Here is a 19,405-nt window from a genome sequence, read left to right on the forward strand (position 1 = left end):
GAATGAATGTATGAATGAATGAAGGAATGAATTATGAATGAAGGAATGAATGTATGAATGAAGGAATGAATTATGAATGAAGGAATCAATGTATGAATGAATGAAGGAATGAATTATGAATGAATGAAAGAGACTAGTAGAGTGAGGTTGAGGATAATAGGAATGTAGCATGGGCATATGGGAGTGGAACTCAGTTAGCTGCAGAGGCCTTTGGAGTTAGTTCACTTAGTTCATTCCTAAGTCTCCAACCAAAAACTAGGCTCCTGTCTACCTAGCTATTCTAGTCTCATGGATAGAAGAATTCTCCATCCCTCATGGCAATAGCCCTGGAAACTATGGTCTTGACCTATGGTCCCATACAGTTGGCCAGATGTCTAATAATAATTCCCATTATTATTATTATTTTTTTTGCTTATTGGTGAGGCGATTGGGGTTAAGTGATTTGCCCAGGGTCACACAGCTAGTAAGTGTCAAGTGTCTGAGGCCAGATTTGAACTCAGGTCTTCCTGACTCTGAGGCTGGAGCTCTATCCACAATAATTCCCATTTCTATGATACTTTTCTCTCTCTCTCTCCCTCCACGTATACATATATACACAATGCATATATGTATACATACATGAATATGTTACATATGTGCATATATGTCTATATATGCTTTCTCTATGACAATCCTGAAAGGCAAGGAGTGCAAATGTTATCACCTCCATTTTATGGATGAGGTCACTGAGGCTCAGACAAATTAAAGTGGTTTGCCCAGCGGGTAAGTGTCAGAGACGAGGCTTGTTTTGGCCTCTCCTGACTCTGAATGCCATGCTTTTCCCTCTACGATGTGTTTTCTGGCCTTGTTCTCATCTTCCAGGATTCCTATCCTGGACTGGTCAGCTGGGGACATAGCCCGCTGGGCTGGGACTTACCCACACAGGCTGTGCCAGCAATGTCGGGCGTGTACCCAGTCTCACAGTGGCAGCGGAAAGAGCCAATGGTGTTGATGCACTGACCATTTTGACAGAGGTTGGCGAGAACTTTGCACTCGTCAATGTCTGCAAGGAAGAGGAGACTCAGCCCAATCCAGCAGCCATACCATGGCCCCCACCATCCTCTGGGGTTCCTGGCATAAAGTTCCAGGCGTGAAAAGAACCCCCCCACCCCCACCCTTCTACTTCTGGTCTACAGAAGCCGAGGCTGAATTTCTAAGTGGATTCCCACAATGGCTCTTTCTGACCCAACCTGAGTCCCCAGCTTACTCTCCCATCCCCCAATGATAGCTCCTATTTGCATAGTGATTGGAACTCAGGTCTTCCCATCTTCAAGTCCAGTGCTCTATCCACTAATCCAGGGGTGGGGAATTTGCAGCCTCGAGGCCACATGTGGTCCTCTAGGTCCTCGGGTACGGCCTTTTGACTGAGCCCAAGTTTACAGAACAAATCCTTTTATTAAGGGGATTTGTTTTGTGAAGTTTGGATTCAGTCAAAGGGAAGTACTCGAGGACCCAAAGGGCCACATGTGGCCTTGAGGCTGCAGGTTCTCCACTCCTGCGAAACTGTCTCTTGATGTAGGCTGTGGCCACTGATGGACAAATGATGTTTTCCCGGAGATTTTCCCATCCCTGAGACACACTAACAGCACTCTCTTCCCTGGGTTTCATTCCCCAAACTGAAAGAAGACCAGATTCCAATACCACCGAGGGTGTAGAAACTGCCCTGACTTCTCAGCCTTGTTTCAATTTATCAGACATTGAAAGGACCCTAAGGATTCATCAATTGATCTGGCATGTCTTTAAAAAAAAAAGACAGTCTTCAGCAGTGATGAACATTTAATGTGGCTTTTTGAATGGGTCTGTAATCACTCCTCCAGGGATTCTCTGAGGGCCTATTTCTGTGTGGGTATTGACGCTGGCTTAACTTGCTGTCATAAATTAATCCTGGCTGAATAAGGGACCATAGATGGGCATTGACATGTCCCCAAGTTAAGAATAGTAATAACCATTTCTATAATAATTTATGATTTCCAAAGTGCTTCCCTCTAACCAGGAGGTAAGCAATGCAAGCATTATTATCTCCTTTTTACTGAAGGGGAAACTGAGGCTAAGAGAGAGAGAGCAAAGTGACTTGCTCAAAGTTATGGGTATCAGATCTGGGAGGCACCTAACCTCTGCCATCGGTGGTATAGCCAGGACCATGTGGGCACATCTTCCTGTAGTGGGCAGTGCCAGGGAGGGGGCAGAGCTCGCAGAGGGAGCCCCAGCCTCGGCCCCCATCGCAACAACACTCGGCTTTGGTGACTGGGTTGTGGTTGGTGGAAGACAGTTGACATGTGGTCTGCAGTACCTCACTGAAGCAGGAACCTTGGCGGGTGTCTGAGGAGGAATCAAAGGGAAATGGATAGTAACACCCCACATTTCTAATGTGTCTTTTTTTTTTTAATAACATACTTTTCCCCAAATAGTACAAAATAGGTAGTACATTTTTGTTTTTTGGTTGGGCCTCTGATTTCATCCACATACAGAACTCCCAGTGTGGAAAATCCCTCCACAGATACAGATTGGCAACTTGTCTCTGACTTGTATTACAAGTGGTAATGTAGCCACGGTCACAGAACTAGTATGGGTCAGAGGCAAGCCTTGAAATGATGTCTTACTGACACCAAGGCCAGTCCTCTTTCTGCTACACCAAGCTGCCCCTACTGTGGGGATAATTGTACAGGTATTAGTATACCTATTTTACAGATGGAAAAAGTGAGGCCCAGAGAGACTAAGGGATTTGTCCAGGGTCAAATGGTAAGTGATGGCTGGGTGTCAGAGGTGGGACTTGAACCCAGGTTTTCTGACTCTCTAAGTCCAGAGCTCTTTCTAGGACCATGGCTGCCTTCTAGGGATCACAGAGAGAAAGAACTGGAAACATTCTGAGGGGAGAGGTTGAGTTGGGGGAACCTGAGGGAAGTCAGTGCCCTTGGAGATCTGTCTGTTTCCGGCAGGGGAGGGGGGAGCTTTCAGAGGCACTTACCTAGGCACTCAGTGCTTGTGGGGCTAGCCTGGAAGCCCTCATTGCAGTCACAGTGGTAGCTGCCCACAGTGTTCACACAGCGCCCATTGGAACAGAGGCCAGGCTGGGTTCGGCATTCATTCTCATCTGAGGGAGGAGAAGACACCTACCCGTGGTCACCCAGACGCTTCCATCCCTGACCTCCTCTGCTTTTAGAACAGACAGACAGCTCTTCTCCTGGTTCCTATGCTCTCCCTTGGCCGCCCACTAGGGTTCAAGGGGTTCTTCCTAGTGCCCTGCCGTAATGAGCCCCACTTTCCTCTGGTTCTCTGTCTTCCACAGACATGAAGACCAGTTAGTCAACGTTCTCTTCAAAGAGACTCTTCCTGCATTGGAAAGTGGTGATCATCTTTTCTCGGGAGGAAGGAGTCCAGACCTTTTATCTTTCCACAGGGAATCTGTCTCTTAGCATTCGGATCCCATCTCCTAAATATCGCCTCTCCAGTCTAGGAAAGGGGGTGCTGGATGCTAGGGGAAATTAGACAAGAGCTATTTTCTCGCCCTCATGGAGCTCACAGTCCATAGATAACCAATGTCTGCTGGTATTATGTGTGTCCAAATGATAGATCAGTTCTCTGTGGAAAGACTAAGGGTCTGGACTGCTTCCCCCGAAGAAGGGAAGTTTGAGGGCTGGTGATAAATGTTTGTTGAAGGGACACTAGGTCTCATCCTCTTCTTGTCCCTTGTTTCTCTGTCCCCCATTTCTATTCCTCAGCCTTTTGTCCTTCCTCTTCCTATTTCTCAAGGTTGTGAAAGCTCAAACAGTCAGCTACCTAGCATTTATCAAGTACCTACTATGTGTCAGGCACTGTGCTGAATGCTAGGGTGGGTTGACAGAAAGGGTAGGGGACAAAGATGGGCAAGAGACAAAAGGACAGGGCCACAGGGATGAGGCTGGGACAGAGATGGGGGACAGATAGGGTAGAGGGATGCGGGGAACAGAAAAACAGGGAGCAAATGGTAGAGGGACAGGAATGAGACAGAGATGGGGGACAGAGTTAGGGAACAAAGATAGGGCACACTGACGGGAGATCAAAGAAGAGGAACAGAGGTGAAGTCCAAGGAGGGGAGTGGAGATCTGGCCCTTATCTGTGCAGGAACCCTGGGCTGTAGGCAAGGGCTGAGAGTGGGGCAGATGGAACCAGGGTTTGCAGGGCAGAGAAATAGGGAGAGAGGACTAGGGGAACAGGAGTGAAACAGAGTCTAAGGGACAGGGACTAGGTACCTTACCTGTGCAGCCTTCGCCATGGGCCCGGGGCTGTAGGCCAGGTGGACAGATGCAGGTGAAGGTGCCTATCAAATTCTTGCAAAGCATCCCCCGGGCTGGGCAGTCATGCAGTCCCTCAGCACACTCGTCCAGATCTGCAGTCAATCACAGGGCTGGATGGGACTTCACCCCACCCGCCTCTCCCTGCATGCCCTCACTTCCCATAGCTGTATGCATCCATCACATGACCACGCTGCCGAGGCCCAGCCCAGCCTCAGTTGTGACCCCTCATAGGAAGGGGTTCTCTCTTAGGGGCTGTTTGAAGCCCTGGCTTTTCTGAGGGTCTCATCGGTCTGTCTGACCCAGCAGGCAGCCTCTTTCCTCTCACCAGCAAACAGTTCCAGAAAGTCCTGGCCAAGCTCCCCCATGAAACTCTCTCATTCTAGTCAATACTGCGAGACTAAAGTGACAGCCTTGTGAATTGTTCAAGCAATCTCTGCATTTGTTCACGTTAATATCCTGTTCACTGGCAGCCTCCCAACCCTCGTTGTGTCTTCTTCATTTGTAGCTTCCCATTGATCAACTCCTAACCTCCTCATCCACTTCTCATCCAGCCTCCCCTACTTGCAACCTCCTCACCTCTCGTCTGGCCTCCCTGTCTCTCATACAACCTCCTCACTTCCTATCTAGCCTCCCTACCTCTCATCTAGCCTCCTTTCCCACTCAGCTTCCTCATTTCCTAACCAACCTCCTGAACTCCCATTCAACCTCCCAACCCCTAATCCAGCCTCTTTTTCCTTTCAGCCTCCTCAGCTCCCTTCCGGCCTCCTCAGATCACTTCTGGCCTCCTCAGCTCCCTTCCAGCCTCCTCAGATCCCTTCCAGCCTCTTCACCTCCCTTCCACCCACCCAACCTCACCTCCCATCCAGCCTTCTTTAGCCCTGGAAGCTCCCAAACTAACCTTTACACATGACTCGGTCCTCTCTCAGCATGTAGCCGGAGGGGCAGGTACATTCATAGGAGCCCTTGGTGTTGATGCAGCGGAAGGCACAGAGCAGGGGGTTCAGGGAGCATTCATTAATGTCTGTGGGGACAGACATTATGGGGAGGCCAAGGGGAGGCTGGGGAGGAGGTAGCTTCAAGCCCAGACCAGCCCTAGAGCTGCCAAGGTCTGAGCTGGCATGCCCAGCCTCAAAGGAATCTCAGAATCTCAGACCACCAGAAAGGTCGATTGAGACCAAACCCTTGCTTGTACCAGTGGAGAGACTGATGGGAGACTTGCCCAAAGCCACATGAGTCAGTACTAGAACCCAGGTTTCCTGGCTCCTGGGTCACTCGCTGTACTATGGTGGGTGTACCTGTCCTTCCCAGGATGCCCTTTAGATCCTTTCAGGCTGACCCTCCCTCTCCTCCCAACACCTCCCGGGTCCACTTCTTACCCTCGCAGGTCATCATGGGGCCTGGCTCAAAGCCCTCATCACAGGTGCACTCAAAGCCTCCCACAACATTGGCACACACTCCATTCCCACAAGGATTTCCAACCGAGCACTCGTCCATGTCTGTGGTTGAGAGGGATGCATTAGCTGGTGTGTAGAGAGCTATCCAGATGCCCAACGGCCCTCCCCCCTATGGAGTTGGGAGGGTTGGACATGTGGGTGGCTTCTGTGGGTCCATTTGATCCTGATTTATTGGAGTTTGTGAAGCCCTTTACCCTGTACCCAATCCCTGGGGCAAGGGGAGGTAGACAAGGGGACTCCTAAAATTCTGTAATTATAAAGCTAGACTGGACCTGAGGGATCATCTCTACAACTCATTTTTCAGAGGGATCACCTCTCACCCCTCACACTATAACCTCCCCACCCTTCCCAGTTTTCCCTGTCCATCACTTCTGCTTTGGCCTCACTCTCTTCCTATCAAAATCTCAGTGCCACTAGTTAGCTGAGCCCTCACTGCTGCAAAACAATCCTTATATTTGTCCCTTATTCGCTCACCAGCACGCCACCCCACGGGGTCTCTTCTGCTTCCATGACGTCTCTCCCCTCTCTCCCCTTCTCTCCACTCATACGTCTACTGGCCTTCATCAGGTTTTTCCTGGATTTCTGCACCAGCCTCCTAATTAGTCTCCCTGCCTGGGGTCTCTTCCTTCTCCAAACCATCCCATCTAACTTTCCAGATGTATTCCACAATGCTTTCCCTCATACACTCTCAGGTTCCCCTTAAGTCTTCTGTTCTCCAGCATAATGTCCCCAATTTCTTCAACTGAGCCTCATATAACAGCATCTCTCATTACTTCTCCAGCCTGGTTGTCCTTCTCTGGACTGGCTCCACTTTGTCAATATCTCTCCTAAATGTGGTCCCTGGATTGAACACAACACTGCAGGCCTGGTCAATGAAGCCAAGAGTTTCAGAGCCAAAGGAATCACCTGGTTCTATAACTTCATTTTACACATGATTAAAATAAGGTTCAGCAAGTTCTGACCAGGACAGAGGACTCTAAGACTATCACTTTCCTCATTCTGAACATCATACCTCTATTAATGAAGCCTAAAATGGCAGTAGCTCTTTTTTTGGGGGGGGGAGCAACCTTAGAAAGCACTGTTAGCTTATATTGAGTTTGTATTACAGTAAGACCCTCAGATCTTTTTCATACAAAAAGATGCTCCTTTCATATGTTCAGCAGGGAATCCCCCAATCTATTATCAGGACTGCTCCATTTCCTCACCAGCATCCTCGCTTCCACTTTGGGGCCTGTGTTTCTGACTGATGAGTCTCTGGCTAGGATTAACATTCCATGGGGGGCCCAGCCATGCTCACTTCAGTGCCCTAAAACTCTGCTGACCTCATGCCAGTACCTTTCTCCCAACCTTCCCCTTCACTCACATTTTCCAGTTCCTCTTTACATTGTGTATTCTCCTAGTAGAATAAAAGCTCTTTGAGAGTAGAGACTATCTTATTTTCTTTTATTTAGTATTTAGCATATGCTTAATAAATGCACTATCTACTTTTCTTTCTCTCTCTCTCTCTGTCTCTCTCTCTCTCTCCCTCCCTCCCTCCCTCCCTCCTTCCCTACTTCTCTCTCTCTCTCTCTCTCTCTCTCTGGATACTTTATGCCTAAAGTGAGATTCTGAGGATCCCAAGTCCAAGGGTAGAGTAGCCTAGATAGGGGGCTTGGAGACACTAACCCACACAGTTGACACCAGTATAATCCAGACTGTAGCCAAAAGGACACTCGCATCGGAAAGAGCCATCTGTGTTGATGCAAACCCCATTGACACAGATGCCAGGGTTCTCTGAGCACTCATTCACATCTGTAGAGACAGGAGGACAGAAGAGCAGATGGTGAAGATCGCATGCCAAGAGCCTCAGCCCCATAGCACATTAAGTGATCCAGGGTAGGTGCATATGGGCAAGAAGGGCAGGTTCTAGGGAAGAGCCAGATGCAGCAAAGGGAGGGACACATCCTCAAATACCTTGTCCTGCCCTAAGTGTACCCTCAGAACTTGGTCCAGGGCCACAGAGAAAGCTCTGGGAAGAACAGGATAAGTTACAGGTATGTATAGGCTCAGAACTTGATCCCCTCGGCTGAACTGCCCAAATCTAGGACACTGGGATGGGGACTGTGGCCAGTTGCCACAGTGGCCACAATGGCCAACAGCATGGCCCAATTACCAACATGAGGGGCTGGAGCCTCCCTAATCCCTTTCTTTTCCCTCTCCAGACAGGTAAGGGTAGAGCTGCTGATAGAAAATTCTGTCTTAGGTGAGTCTGTGAGCTGCCTTCATCCTAGGCTATCAGTCTCTGGTTGGCTTTCTTGGCCAAGACGTATGTTCTTGGGTACCTCCAGTGCCAGTTATCTCTACAGGACCCAACAAGGTTCCTCTGGAGAACTCTACTTCCAAGAAACAAAAGTCAGACGTGCCTGACCCAGACCAGTAGTACCCATGCCAGTCACAGCCAGGACAGGGATGAGAGTGTTGGCTAACCAACACTGCAGGGAATGAGGAGGTCCAACCTGCAAATGCTCACGTGCAGCCTCTGGGCCCAGAGCCTGAGCAGATGAAACAGCTGGCTCACAAATGCTGAACAGTACTGAGCAGGTCTGTATCACTGGCTCTGCCTGTGCCCAGACACGTGGAGCCACAGTTCAAAAGCTAAGGGGCCCATTTGCCCAAAGGTCTAGCCTTGGCAACATCACAACCACCACAGTGATTTGGCTAGAGGGGCCATGGACAGCATAGAACCCTCATAGACTCATAGATAGGGAAGGGCCTTTAGAAACCATCGAATCAAATCCTTCCATTTTGCAGAATGGGAAACTGAGACAGAGAAGGAAAGACACTTGCTCAAGTTCACAGCGATTCAGGGAAGACATCAGGACTAGACCGTGGGTCTCCCGATTCCCAGCCAACGGTTCCTCTGCATGCATGGTATTGTCTCCATGCTCACGAAACAGAGATAGCAAAAATTACTGAGGACTGAAGACAGGGCTTACCTTCTCGTGAGTCATCTGGGCCCGGCACAGCCCCATGGCCAAAGGGACACAGTTCTTGGAAGGCACCTGGAGGACAAGGGACGACAGAGTCTGTGAAGATCCCAACTCTGGAGGCCAAACGGTCCAACTACCCTGAGAGGCACCAGGGAAAGTCTGGGCGTTTCTCCCACGTTCTTAGGTCTCTTTCCGGAATCCAAAGGCTGAGCTGGACTCTGAAATGGGCCCTGGTTCTAAATTTAAAGAGCTCTTCTACATTTGACATTCTGTTTTGAGGAACCTCCTATCTCTGACATTCTATGCTCTAAGGGGTCTCTGACATTATATGTTCTTTATAAAAATATAATATTTAATTTTTCCCCAGTTACATGTTAAAACAATTTTTAACATTTTTTTTAAAGTTTTGAGCTACAAATTCTATCCCTCTTTCCCTCCTTCCCCTCCCCCTGCCCTGAGATGATAAGCAGTCAGATATAGGTTACACATATGCATCCTGACATCATATATTCTAAGCACACTCCCAGCTATATTCTAGGGGCCATACCAATTCTGACATTCTTTGTTCTAAGGGCCCTCTTAGCTCTGACCCTCTATTTTTTTTTTTTTTGCCAGGCAATGGGGTTAAGTAACTTGCCCAGGGTCACACAGCTAGTAAGTGTTATGTGTCTGAGGCCAGATTTGAACTCAGGTCCTTCTGACTCCAGAGCCAGTACTCTATCCACTGCACCACCTAGCTGCCCCCTTCTACGTTTTAATGTTCTATGTTCTATCTGTCCTTAGCACCCTGCCCTCCCCTCTACCTTCCTCATACATTTATCTAAATATCTGGTGTCAGAAAGTAGCATCTCCTGCTTTCTCCGCTCCCTCTTTTGGCCCAGCTCCTTAGGGTTGCCAATCCACAAGGGTCAAGAGGGGCTACTCACCACTGCCCTCCTGGGGACACAGTTCACAGGGGTCTCCCCACCCTTCTCCAGGCATCTTACTGCAACAGCATCGGGCCTTGGTAGTGTTGAAGGCTTTAGGGACTGAACACCTTCCATTCTCAAAACGAGTGAAGCAAAAACTTTGACGAGTGTCTGTGGGACAGAAGTCTTGATGTCATGCCAGGGATGGCGGGGAGATGGGAACGGGATGGGACCCGTAGACCCAATTAAACAGGGGTTCTTAACCATTTTGTGTCCTGGAATACTTTGCTAGTCCAGTGAAGCCTATGGATCCCTCCTCAGAATGATGCTTTTAAATGCATAAAATAAAATATATAGAATTATGAAAGAAACCAATTATATTGACATAGATTTATAAAAATATATTTTAAAAAGAGTTTTCAGGTCCCAGGTTAAGAGTTCCTGCAATAGAGGTTAGAGAAGATACCCCTTGCCCAAGAGAGAAGACACCCACCTTTCCAGAAAAAAAGGATCTTTATCATAGAAAAGCCCTCCCATTATGGAAAGAAACCTTCCATAAAGAAGCACCCCTTCCTCCTCAACTGAGCTCTCCTCTAGAGACAAGGCCTATCTATCATGGAGAGGAAGCTGCTCCCCAAGACCACTCCCCAGTGCCATCCAGCAGCCATTCCTAGAGAAGGGTACTTTCCCTACCTCTGAGAAAGAAACCCCTCCCATGGAGAGGAGCACTCCCAGAGAAGATTTTCTCCCTGCCCTGCTTCGCATTATGGAAAAGCATCTCTCTCAAAGAAAGTCCTCTCTCTCCAACCAGAAAGGATCCTCCCAGAGAGAGGCCCCAACTCCCCACCCTCAACAAGAAACCTCTCCCCACAAGAGAGCCCCCTCCACTCCTCCCTAAAATAGAAATTTTCTATCAGAGAAAAGGCTTAGCAGGTTTGCCTGCAAAGATTAGAATTCCTACTTTAAATTCCAGAAAACCTGATAACACATGGACAGCTTCTGCAAGGGGGTGGGGAAGGGGACTCTATCTTCAAGGCACAGCCTAATTAGATCAGACTCATTTCAATGAGTGTCAGTGAGGTGATGACAAGTCCTCTGGCCTCTATCCCTTACCAGGGGTAGAGTCAAGTAGGGGAGAGAGACAGAGTGGCTCCCCTCCCTTGCTCCCAGCCCACTTTGTATCTTCTGAAAGGCACGGGCCCATTGTCAGGTCCCTGGAGACTTACAAACATCACTGATCCCTTCTCTCCATTTACTCTGTATATACCTTGCTCTCTTCCCCACTAGAATACAAACTTCTTGAGGGCAGGGAGTTTTTACCTTTTTTTTTGTATCTTTGGTGCTCAGTACAGTGCCTAGCACATAAGAGCTGCTTAATAAAAGTGTTCTGACTGACTGACTATTCCACATTTAAAGCATTAATTTGCATCAAGACCTGGGATTTCTTGTCTTCATGTCAGTCAGTGGTACAAGTGTAGGGCAGAAGCGTCACACTCACGCAAAAGTCCATGTAAAAAAATCTGTGGGTCTTGTGACTCAGCCACATAAAATGGCAGCCAAATAGATAGTTTTGGCCAGAACTGGGAGAAGCAGAGAGTTCAAAATGAGGGAGGTGAAGTATCCCATCAGGTCACAGCTGGACTACTGTGCTCAGTTCTGGGTGGCCTGCTTTACAAAGGGCATTATTGACAAACTGGAACATATCCAGAGGAAAGCAGTCTGGGTGGTTCAGGGCTTGGAGATCAGGCCATACAAAGATCAACGGCAAGAACTGAGGATATTGAGCCCAAAGAAGAGGAAGCTCAGGGTGGGGGTGGGGAGGGGTATGGGTGCTGTCCTGAAGTCTTTGAGGGGCCTTCATGTGCAAGGGGGATTGAATCTGAGGTTGTAGGACTAGATGGCATCTGAAAGTCACCTCCAACACTTTGAGATTGTGGTCCTCACCTTGCATACATCTTCTTCACCAGTACAAAGGCTTAAGTGGTTGTTTGGAGAGAGGGTATACACTGAGCTCCCAGTGAACCCCCTTCCTTAGCCTCATCCCATGTTCAGAGCTTGGGGGTCACTTCCAGACACCTCAGTGTTTGTGTACATAAGGAAAAGTCTCAGCATCTTCTGACCTCAAATCCCAGGCTCAGTCTGCTTCTAATCCTCAGCCCCACCCACCACAAACCATTCCTAATAAGAATTTATCCCCCTACCAAGAGAAATAAAGCTCCCTTTTTGTCTCAGAAGGGGGCTAGACTCACAGCCCCCGATTCTTATTTTCTGAGCAACCTCAAAACCAATCCAGACATAAATTTACATTACTGGCTATCAGGGTCCTTGGTCACTTCTCTCCTTTCTCCTTCTTGTGTCCTGCCTCCTACCCACTGCCTGCTTGCCTTCTCTTCCATCCAGGCCCCCCTGAAGAGCACGTTCTCACCAAAGCAGCGTCGTCCATTGTCTGAGAGGACAAAACCAGGTGGGCAGAGGCACTGGAAACTCCCAGGGCTGTTGGTGCAGGTGCCAAATAGGCAGAGGTTGGGCTCCTCCTCACATTCATTGATATCTATAGGAATGGGAACATTGGAGTGACAGATCTGTCGGCCTTCTCCACATCAGAAGGTTGGTAGGATGGGCGCCTCCAGCACAGGGTAAGGGGTAGGGTTAACTTGGGGTGGGGGTATAGCCTTGACTGGGTCTTGCATAGAAGATTTGGGCTTGAGTCTTGGATCCAACACCTGCAGGCTGGGTGACCTCTGGGGTAAGTCAACTAATGTCTCTGAGTCTGTTTACTCATTTGGCAAATATTAACAAAACCAAGAGAGAAATATATATTTTCAGGCAATGGTCAATGTGAGAATTTGTTTTGTTAGATTATGTATGTTTATGATTAGGGTCTTATTTTTGGTTAGCTTTTTGTTTGTTCAATGGGGGCTGTGGGAAGAAGAGATTATAAATGCATGCAAAAATAAATTTTGAAGAAAAAAAAATTTAAATGCTTGATCCATCAATTGATTATATAATTGTGAGTTATTGTATTATTTTTACATGTGATTTTGGGAAAGTTCCTTGTCCTCTTTGGGTTTTGATTTCCTCTCAGGAAAATAGGGAAAGGAAAGAGCAGCTAGGTGGCTCAGTGGATAGATCACTGGACCTGGATTCTGGAGGCCCTTAGTTCAAATCTGGCCTCAGACACATAGCATAGCTGTGTGACCCTGGGCAAGTCACTTAACCCCATTGCTTAGCCAAACAAAACAAAGCAAAACAAAACAAAACAGGGAAAGGATATGGAGTCAGATGGTTTCTGGGATCCTCTGACTGAAAATGCCCATACCCAGAAGCAGCCGTGGAGTCCAAGACTCTGCTAGGTTCTTTGATAAGGGTTTGGATCAGGGACTCACCTATGCAGCTGTCATCTTGCACTTGGTAGCCGGGAGGGCAGATGCAGCGGAAAGCTCCATCCAGGTTCTGGCAGGTCCCAGGTGAGCAGGTCCCAGGAAAACTCACACACTCATTAATGTCTGGCAGGGAGAGAAGCCGCTAGCTGCTTATCCTCAGAGTCAGAGGGTCAAGACAGCTGCTTAGGAATTCCAGGATGGTGAAGAGCCCTAGCTTCAGGATACGTTCCTCTCTACACTAGATGAAATGGACTAGAGGCTGGTTTTTAAGGCAAAGAGAGAGCTCACTACCCGTGGTCCAGCTGGGACTCTGGGAAGCACCTCTCTGCATTTATAGACCTCCAGGCAAGTTGCACTGTGAGCTCTCCACATCTCAGAGTGGCAGGAAGAGGGATCCTTCTTTCTTCTCCTGGCCACCAGGTGCCAAGGAGAAGAGCAGACACTAACTAGAAGTCCAAGTCACTTCCTTTGGTTGATTTTGGGGAAGAAAAATGAAACGATCACTTTTTAAATAAACAATGAGCTCAATCTCTGGTCAAGAAATACAATTAGCAATTGAGAAAAATAGAGATTTCTATCACCTCCCATTCAGGTCTTCCTGGCTTCAAAGCCAGCTCTCCATCTACTATGATATCTGCTCCTTTTATTTCTGAAATAAAGGCATATTCCTCAAGAAACAGGCTTTGCACAGAGCAGGAAGGACTTTTTATTTTAGCTATGGCTCTGCTACATGGCATCTCCATCCAATGCCTGAAGATGACACGTGGAAACAACATTCATTTTATTGTTTAGACTCAGCAGGGGTGGGGAACCTGTGGCCTCGAGGCCACATGTGGCCCTCTAGGTCCTCAAGTGCAGCCCTTTGACTGAATGCAAACTTTATAGAACTGTGGATTCAAAGGGCCATACTTGAGGACCTAGAGGGCCACATGTGGCCTCGAGGCCGCAGGTTCCCTACCCCTGGTTTAGAGCCTTCCCCCCAGTCTCACTCCTAAAATAAAACTCAGTGCTTTGGTCTATTTAGGTCAAAGATTCTTAACCTTTCTGGGGAGGTGGGTGGGGTGGGTCATAGACCCTTTGGCAGTCTGGTGAAGATTATGGACCTTTTTACAAATTAATACTTTTTAAAACTGAAGGAAAAGTATATTTTAGTTAGTGAAGGTTAGTGAAAATAAAGATGAAATTTTTCCCATCCAAGTTCACAGGCCCTCTGAAATCTATCCACGCATTTATAAGGGATTTGTGGACTCCAGGTCAAGAACCCCTGATCTGGGCCTAGAGGATACTCTAGCATGTCTGTGTAGGGGTGCAGGTGGGAGTATGGCAGGGAACAAAAATATTAAGTTTGTTATGGCTCATAACCGTTTGGCTGTCTTTATTGGACGTTATGTTCTGGAAAGGCAAGCAACAGCAACCCTTAGTGGAATCTTGCCCTACGTTGCAGTGAATACTGTCGATTACCATCTTTAAATATCTGAAGGATCACCTCAGACCCCGATAGGGACAGCCCAGGACCCTGAATGTAAGAGCCTTGGGAACAGGAAGGCAGGTAGCCCGGTGCCCTCAGCCATTCTTCTGGGAAGCAGCTCCTGCTCATGCAGGTCCATTCTTGTCTCCAAAGTCCTTGACATTGTCAAATGGTTTGACCTCAGACACTGCCATCACTTGATTAGTGGAAATGACTTACAGAAGAAGCATTACCATCTACTTTGCTGCTGCACTCTGAGGATCCTGGGACTTTTCCATCTCACCTGCACCTGAAACCTTCTACGTGTATTATCTCCTCCACTAGAATGTGAATGGAGATTGGCTCACTTCTCCATTTGTGTCTCCAGTGTTTAGCATGGCACTTTGCTCATAGTAAGAGCTTAATAAATGCTGTATTCATTCATTTATGGAAATAGGGTTAGACTTGTTCTGTAAGAGTTACTGTCCTACAGCAGAGAGAATACTGCAGTAAGGAGAACTGGATTTAAATCTCAACTTTGCCACTTCCTAGTTATGTAACTCTGAAAAAAAAACCCTACTGAATCTTGATAAACCTCAGTTTCCTCATCTCTAAAGTGGGGAACCTGCCCTTCAGAAGGTTATCATGAGGAAAACATTTTCTAAACCTTAAAGTGCTAAAGAAATGGGATCTGTCATTAGTATCACTAATATTCTGTTTGTTCCCACACAAAAGCACAATGAGGGCCAGTGGTTTAAGAAGAAAAAAATGGTAGATCCGGCAACTAGCACTTCTCTATCTAGAACCATGAGCTGGGCCCACTGAGCTGAGAACTTGCTGCCATGCTAGTTGGCACAATGATTGCCAGCACTCACCCACACAGTTCTTGCCATCTGCAGTCCTTTCGTAGCCCTCATGGCAGAGACACTGGAAAGAGCCAATGCTGTTGATACATTGTCCATTCCGACACACTTGCCCCGTGAGGGAGGTGCACTCATCAATATCTGCAGAGACACAAGATCCCAAGATCCCAAAGAGTCTGAAGGATGCTGAGGATATTCTCCAATTCAATTCAATTACTCTAATTGATGCCCCGATCAATCACAACTTCAGAAGACTGATGGGGAGGTGTGCCCCCCCTTTCTCAGAAGAGGAATGGTAGACTAGAAGTATGCATGGCTGGACATGACCAATGGGTTGATTAATGTTGCTTGATTATACATATTTGCCATAAGCGAGAGTGTTATGGGTTGATGGACCACATCATTGGGTAGTGATAATAATAATAAAAAAGAGAAAGTAAAGAGCATCAATAAAGCATTTAAATAGAATAAAAAATTCAATTCAATTTGAAAATGATCTGTAAATAGGATTTGGATTTCTGGACCATGAATTAAAATAATGATGGGTTCTTGGCTGGACTTCAAATAAAGTTAGACTTTTAAAAAAAAGGTATTTGCCTACAGTCTTTCAAATGAAATTCAAAGGATGTGAAACTGAAAAAAAGGAGGACAGAGGAAAACTGCTTACATATAACTACCAGACTAATTATAATAGATATCATAGATTGTTGCAGTGTAGGGAGAAAAATAACAGTAGAGATTCCCAGAAATTCACAGGAGAAAAGAAATCCACAAAAAGAGCCTTCAGTAAAACCCATGGTCTCAGGTATATCTAATAAGTGTATGTAAAATGTGAGTAATAAGCAAAGTGAGCTAGAGATTCCAACAAAAATATGCGAATGGAGTTGTAATGTTTTTCCCATCCAAGTTCACAGATTTTCCTGAAATTTCTAAGATATTTATTACTAAAACTGTGAGTTCTTTGAGAGCAGAGACTATCTTTTGCCTTTTTTTGGCATCCCTAGTGCTTAGCCAAGTGCCTAGGGCATAGCAGGTATTTAATAAATGTTCACTGGCTGATTGACCTAACAAATTCTTATTGACCAATTGATTGAACTCATAAAGCATATCACAAGCCTGAAACGGAGGCGTGATGTCATAGAGATAGTGATAGGGAGGAACAAGTACCCAGACATCTGCTAGAGTTCTTTCTTGTCAGAGCAGCTAATAATTTCATCTCTCAAAATGTGGTAGAAATAACAAAGGGATTTGAGATTCTGAACCTACTTCTCACCAACAAGGAGAAACTTGCTGTTAAGGTAGAAATGAAGGGAACCTTTGTGGAAAGTGACCACTGTCTACTAGAACTGGTGATAGAGAAGGAAAGAAAATCAGGGCAGAGTCTGACATGAATTCCAGATTTTGAGAGAGCAGATTTCAAAGGGCTCAGAGAAAGGAAATACAGGATCTCATGGACTAAAATTACACAGAAGTTCACTTAGAAGGATTGGGAAGCTCTCAGGAAGGACATTCTGGTATGAAAACCAAAAGAAACATCAAAAGTAGCGGGAAAGAGGAAGTTGTGTAAAAAGATCAGTGAAGCTGCACAGGAACAAATCAACCAATAACTTAGATTTTTAAAGAGCACATCTAAAGAACAGAAGATGGGAAGGAGAGGCACATACCTAAGAGTGAATTCCAAAGTGGGGTATGGGCAGGAAGAATAAGGCAGGAACGCTAAAGCTCTGAATGAGCTGAGTTAGCAAGGAAAGGCAATGATAACAAAGAGTTTTTATTTTTTAATCTTTTTAAAAGATATATTGAGGGAAAGAAGAAGATGAAAGAAGGGCTAAAGTGGGGTGGACAGGATGATAAAAGTAGATGACAGAAAAAAATGCAGAACTACTCAACTCTTTACTTATTTTCCTTCCTTCTTTCCTCCCTCCTTCCTTCCTTCCCCTTCCTTCTTTCCTTTCTTCATTCCTTTCTTTTTCTTTCTTCCTTCCTTTCTTTCTTTTTCTTTCTTTCTTTCTTTCTTTCTTTCTTTCTTTCTTTCTTTCTTTTTCTTTCTTTCTTTCTTTCCAAAAATAGGGGAAATGGTTAATAGGGAGTTGAAAACCAAGATAAGTGAGTCCTAAGAGAACACCTAGCTCCCCTTGATGAGTTCAAGTTACAAGGCCCAGATAAACAGCATCCTAAAGTGCTGAAAGAACCAACTGGTGTGACCGTTGAGCTGTCCCTGATTTTTGATAACTAATTCTCATTAGGGCAAGCTCTCAAGGCCCCCCCCCCTCACATAGATGAGTATAATAATGGGCAGGATGTGATAGGGATAAAGAAGAGATCTAAGCAAAGACCACCATGGAAAATTTGAAGAAGGAGGATTTACTTTGAGCTGGGATGAATGAGAAGGAATCATGGAGGAAGTGTCCTTCTAGCTAAATCTTGAAAGAAGAGAAGGAATCTAAAAGGCAGAGAAGAGGAAGGAGGGCATTCCACAGGCAGGGAAGATGGCATGTGCAAATGTGTGGAGGAGGGAATTAACAGGAGTCTAGCTTGTCCAGAACTTGAGGTGGGCAAAGAGGAGCAATGTGAAATCGGGTTGGAAAGGAGGGTGGGTGCTGTGCTGTGCTCAGTGCTCTGTCTTCTGTGAGGACTGTTGATTGATTGTTCCCCACCTTTCCCCTATAGCCATTTCCATATCCCTTTATCCTCCCATTCATACCTCCATGCTTCTTGCCCACTTCCCCATCCCTTCCCCTCTCCTCCCATATTTCCATCTCTATCCTATTCCCTACCTTTTCTCAATCTCCAGTCTCTGGACTGAAGAAAGACCTGGGGCTCCTTAGTAGGGAGAGAGGATGACTGGACCCATTCCAAGAGGAGGACCTCAAGGCCAAGACAGGGGAAGCTGCGTGCCTGGGGGCCTTTCTTGAGCTCCAGGTCTCCAGATCTTTGCTGTGCAGAGTTCAGGGGCCAAGCTTACCTATGCAGTCACTGTTGTGTGTGAGCTCAAAGCCAGGGAAGCAAAGACAGTTGTAGGAGCCCACAGTGTTCTTGCAGGTCCCATTACCGCACGGCTGCCGGTCACACTCGTCAATATCTGTCCAAGCAAACCAGCAAAACCTATTCCTCCATTCAGCTCTGTGTCTTCTGCCTGGGGACTGAGCCCCGAGTCATGCGGAGGTGGCCATCCCTCTGTCTTTCACTCTCCTTTTTGCCTCTGTCTTTCTCCACCTGACTGGCTGTCTTCTCCTCTTTCTATCTTTGCATGTGTATTTATTTTTCTGTCTCTCCTTCCGAGCATGCATCCATCTCTCTCTGTCTCTGTCTCTCTGTGCTCCTCTCCTCTTTCTGTCTTTCTCCTTCTTCTCTCTGTCTTTTTCTGTTCTCAACAGTTTTTTCTGTCTTTTATTCTCAACATCTTTCTCTCTTCAAACTCTTTTTCTCTGCCCCTCTCCTCTCTGTTTCTTTGGTTCTTTCTGTCTGGCTGTGTGTATGTCTCTTTTTCTGTCTCGATTCTGTCTCTGCTTTTCTGTTTCTCATTCTCTATGTCTCTCCTTCTATCTACATCTCTTTCTATCTCTGTGTATATTTCTGTTGTTCTTTTTAATCTCTCTCTTTCTGCCCCTCTTCTGTCTCCTTGTGTCTCTCCCCTTCCTACTTCCTCCTTCTTTGTCTCTTATCCTCAATGTATCTTTTTTCTCTCTGTTCTTCTTCAGTTTCTTTATTTCTTTCTGCTCTCTGTCTTTGTGCATATCTCCATTTCAAGTCTATCTTTCTCTTTATCTCTTGTTCTCTGTGTCTCTTTCTGCCTTTCTCTGTGTATATTTCTTTTTTTCTCAGCCTCTCTGTGTGTATATCTCTTTCTGTCTTTCTCTTTGTATCTCTTTTTTTTTGTCTCTTTGTCTTTCTCCTCTCTCTTGTTCTCTCTCTCTCTGTCTCTCTCTCCCTCTCCCCTCAAGGGCTGGATGAGTCTGAATAGGCCACAATCTGAGAATTAGAAGCCCCTAGTGAGTGTGAGGGAGACGAGTGATATCAGCATGACTAGTGTCTGGCACAGAAGAAGAATCAAGGTCAGACTTATCT

The 19,405-nt window shown here is 46.4% G+C and overlaps 1 protein-coding gene across 1 annotated transcript in view; it reads right to left on the bottom strand.

Moving 5' to 3' along the window:
* The window catches only part of FBN3 (fibrillin 3), a 104,330-nt gene that overhangs the window by 11,993 nt on the left and 72,932 nt on the right, over nucleotides 1-19,405 (bottom strand). Inside the window, exons 43-55 of the mRNA XM_027844119.1 lie at nucleotides 18,303-18,419; nucleotides 15,350-15,478; nucleotides 13,031-13,150; nucleotides 12,070-12,195; nucleotides 9,663-9,815; nucleotides 8,743-8,808; nucleotides 7,433-7,558; nucleotides 5,690-5,809; nucleotides 5,212-5,334; nucleotides 4,274-4,405; nucleotides 3,005-3,130; nucleotides 2,152-2,358; nucleotides 917-1,042 (exon numbers count right to left, since the gene is read on the bottom strand). Of these exons, the coding sequence (XP_027699920.1) occupies nucleotides 917-1,042; nucleotides 2,152-2,358; nucleotides 3,005-3,130; nucleotides 4,274-4,405; nucleotides 5,212-5,334; nucleotides 5,690-5,809; nucleotides 7,433-7,558; nucleotides 8,743-8,808; nucleotides 9,663-9,815; nucleotides 12,070-12,195; nucleotides 13,031-13,150; nucleotides 15,350-15,478; nucleotides 18,303-18,419 (1,671 nt within the window). The remainder of the gene's footprint in view (nucleotides 1-916; nucleotides 1,043-2,151; nucleotides 2,359-3,004; nucleotides 3,131-4,273; nucleotides 4,406-5,211; nucleotides 5,335-5,689; nucleotides 5,810-7,432; nucleotides 7,559-8,742; nucleotides 8,809-9,662; nucleotides 9,816-12,069; nucleotides 12,196-13,030; nucleotides 13,151-15,349; nucleotides 15,479-18,302; nucleotides 18,420-19,405) is intronic.

This window comes from Vombatus ursinus, unplaced genomic scaffold (assembly GCF_900497805.2).
Source record: "Vombatus ursinus unplaced genomic scaffold, bare-nosed wombat genome assembly UNPS02014935.1, whole genome shotgun sequence".
Lineage (NCBI taxonomy): Eukaryota > Metazoa > Chordata > Mammalia > Diprotodontia > Vombatidae > Vombatus > Vombatus ursinus.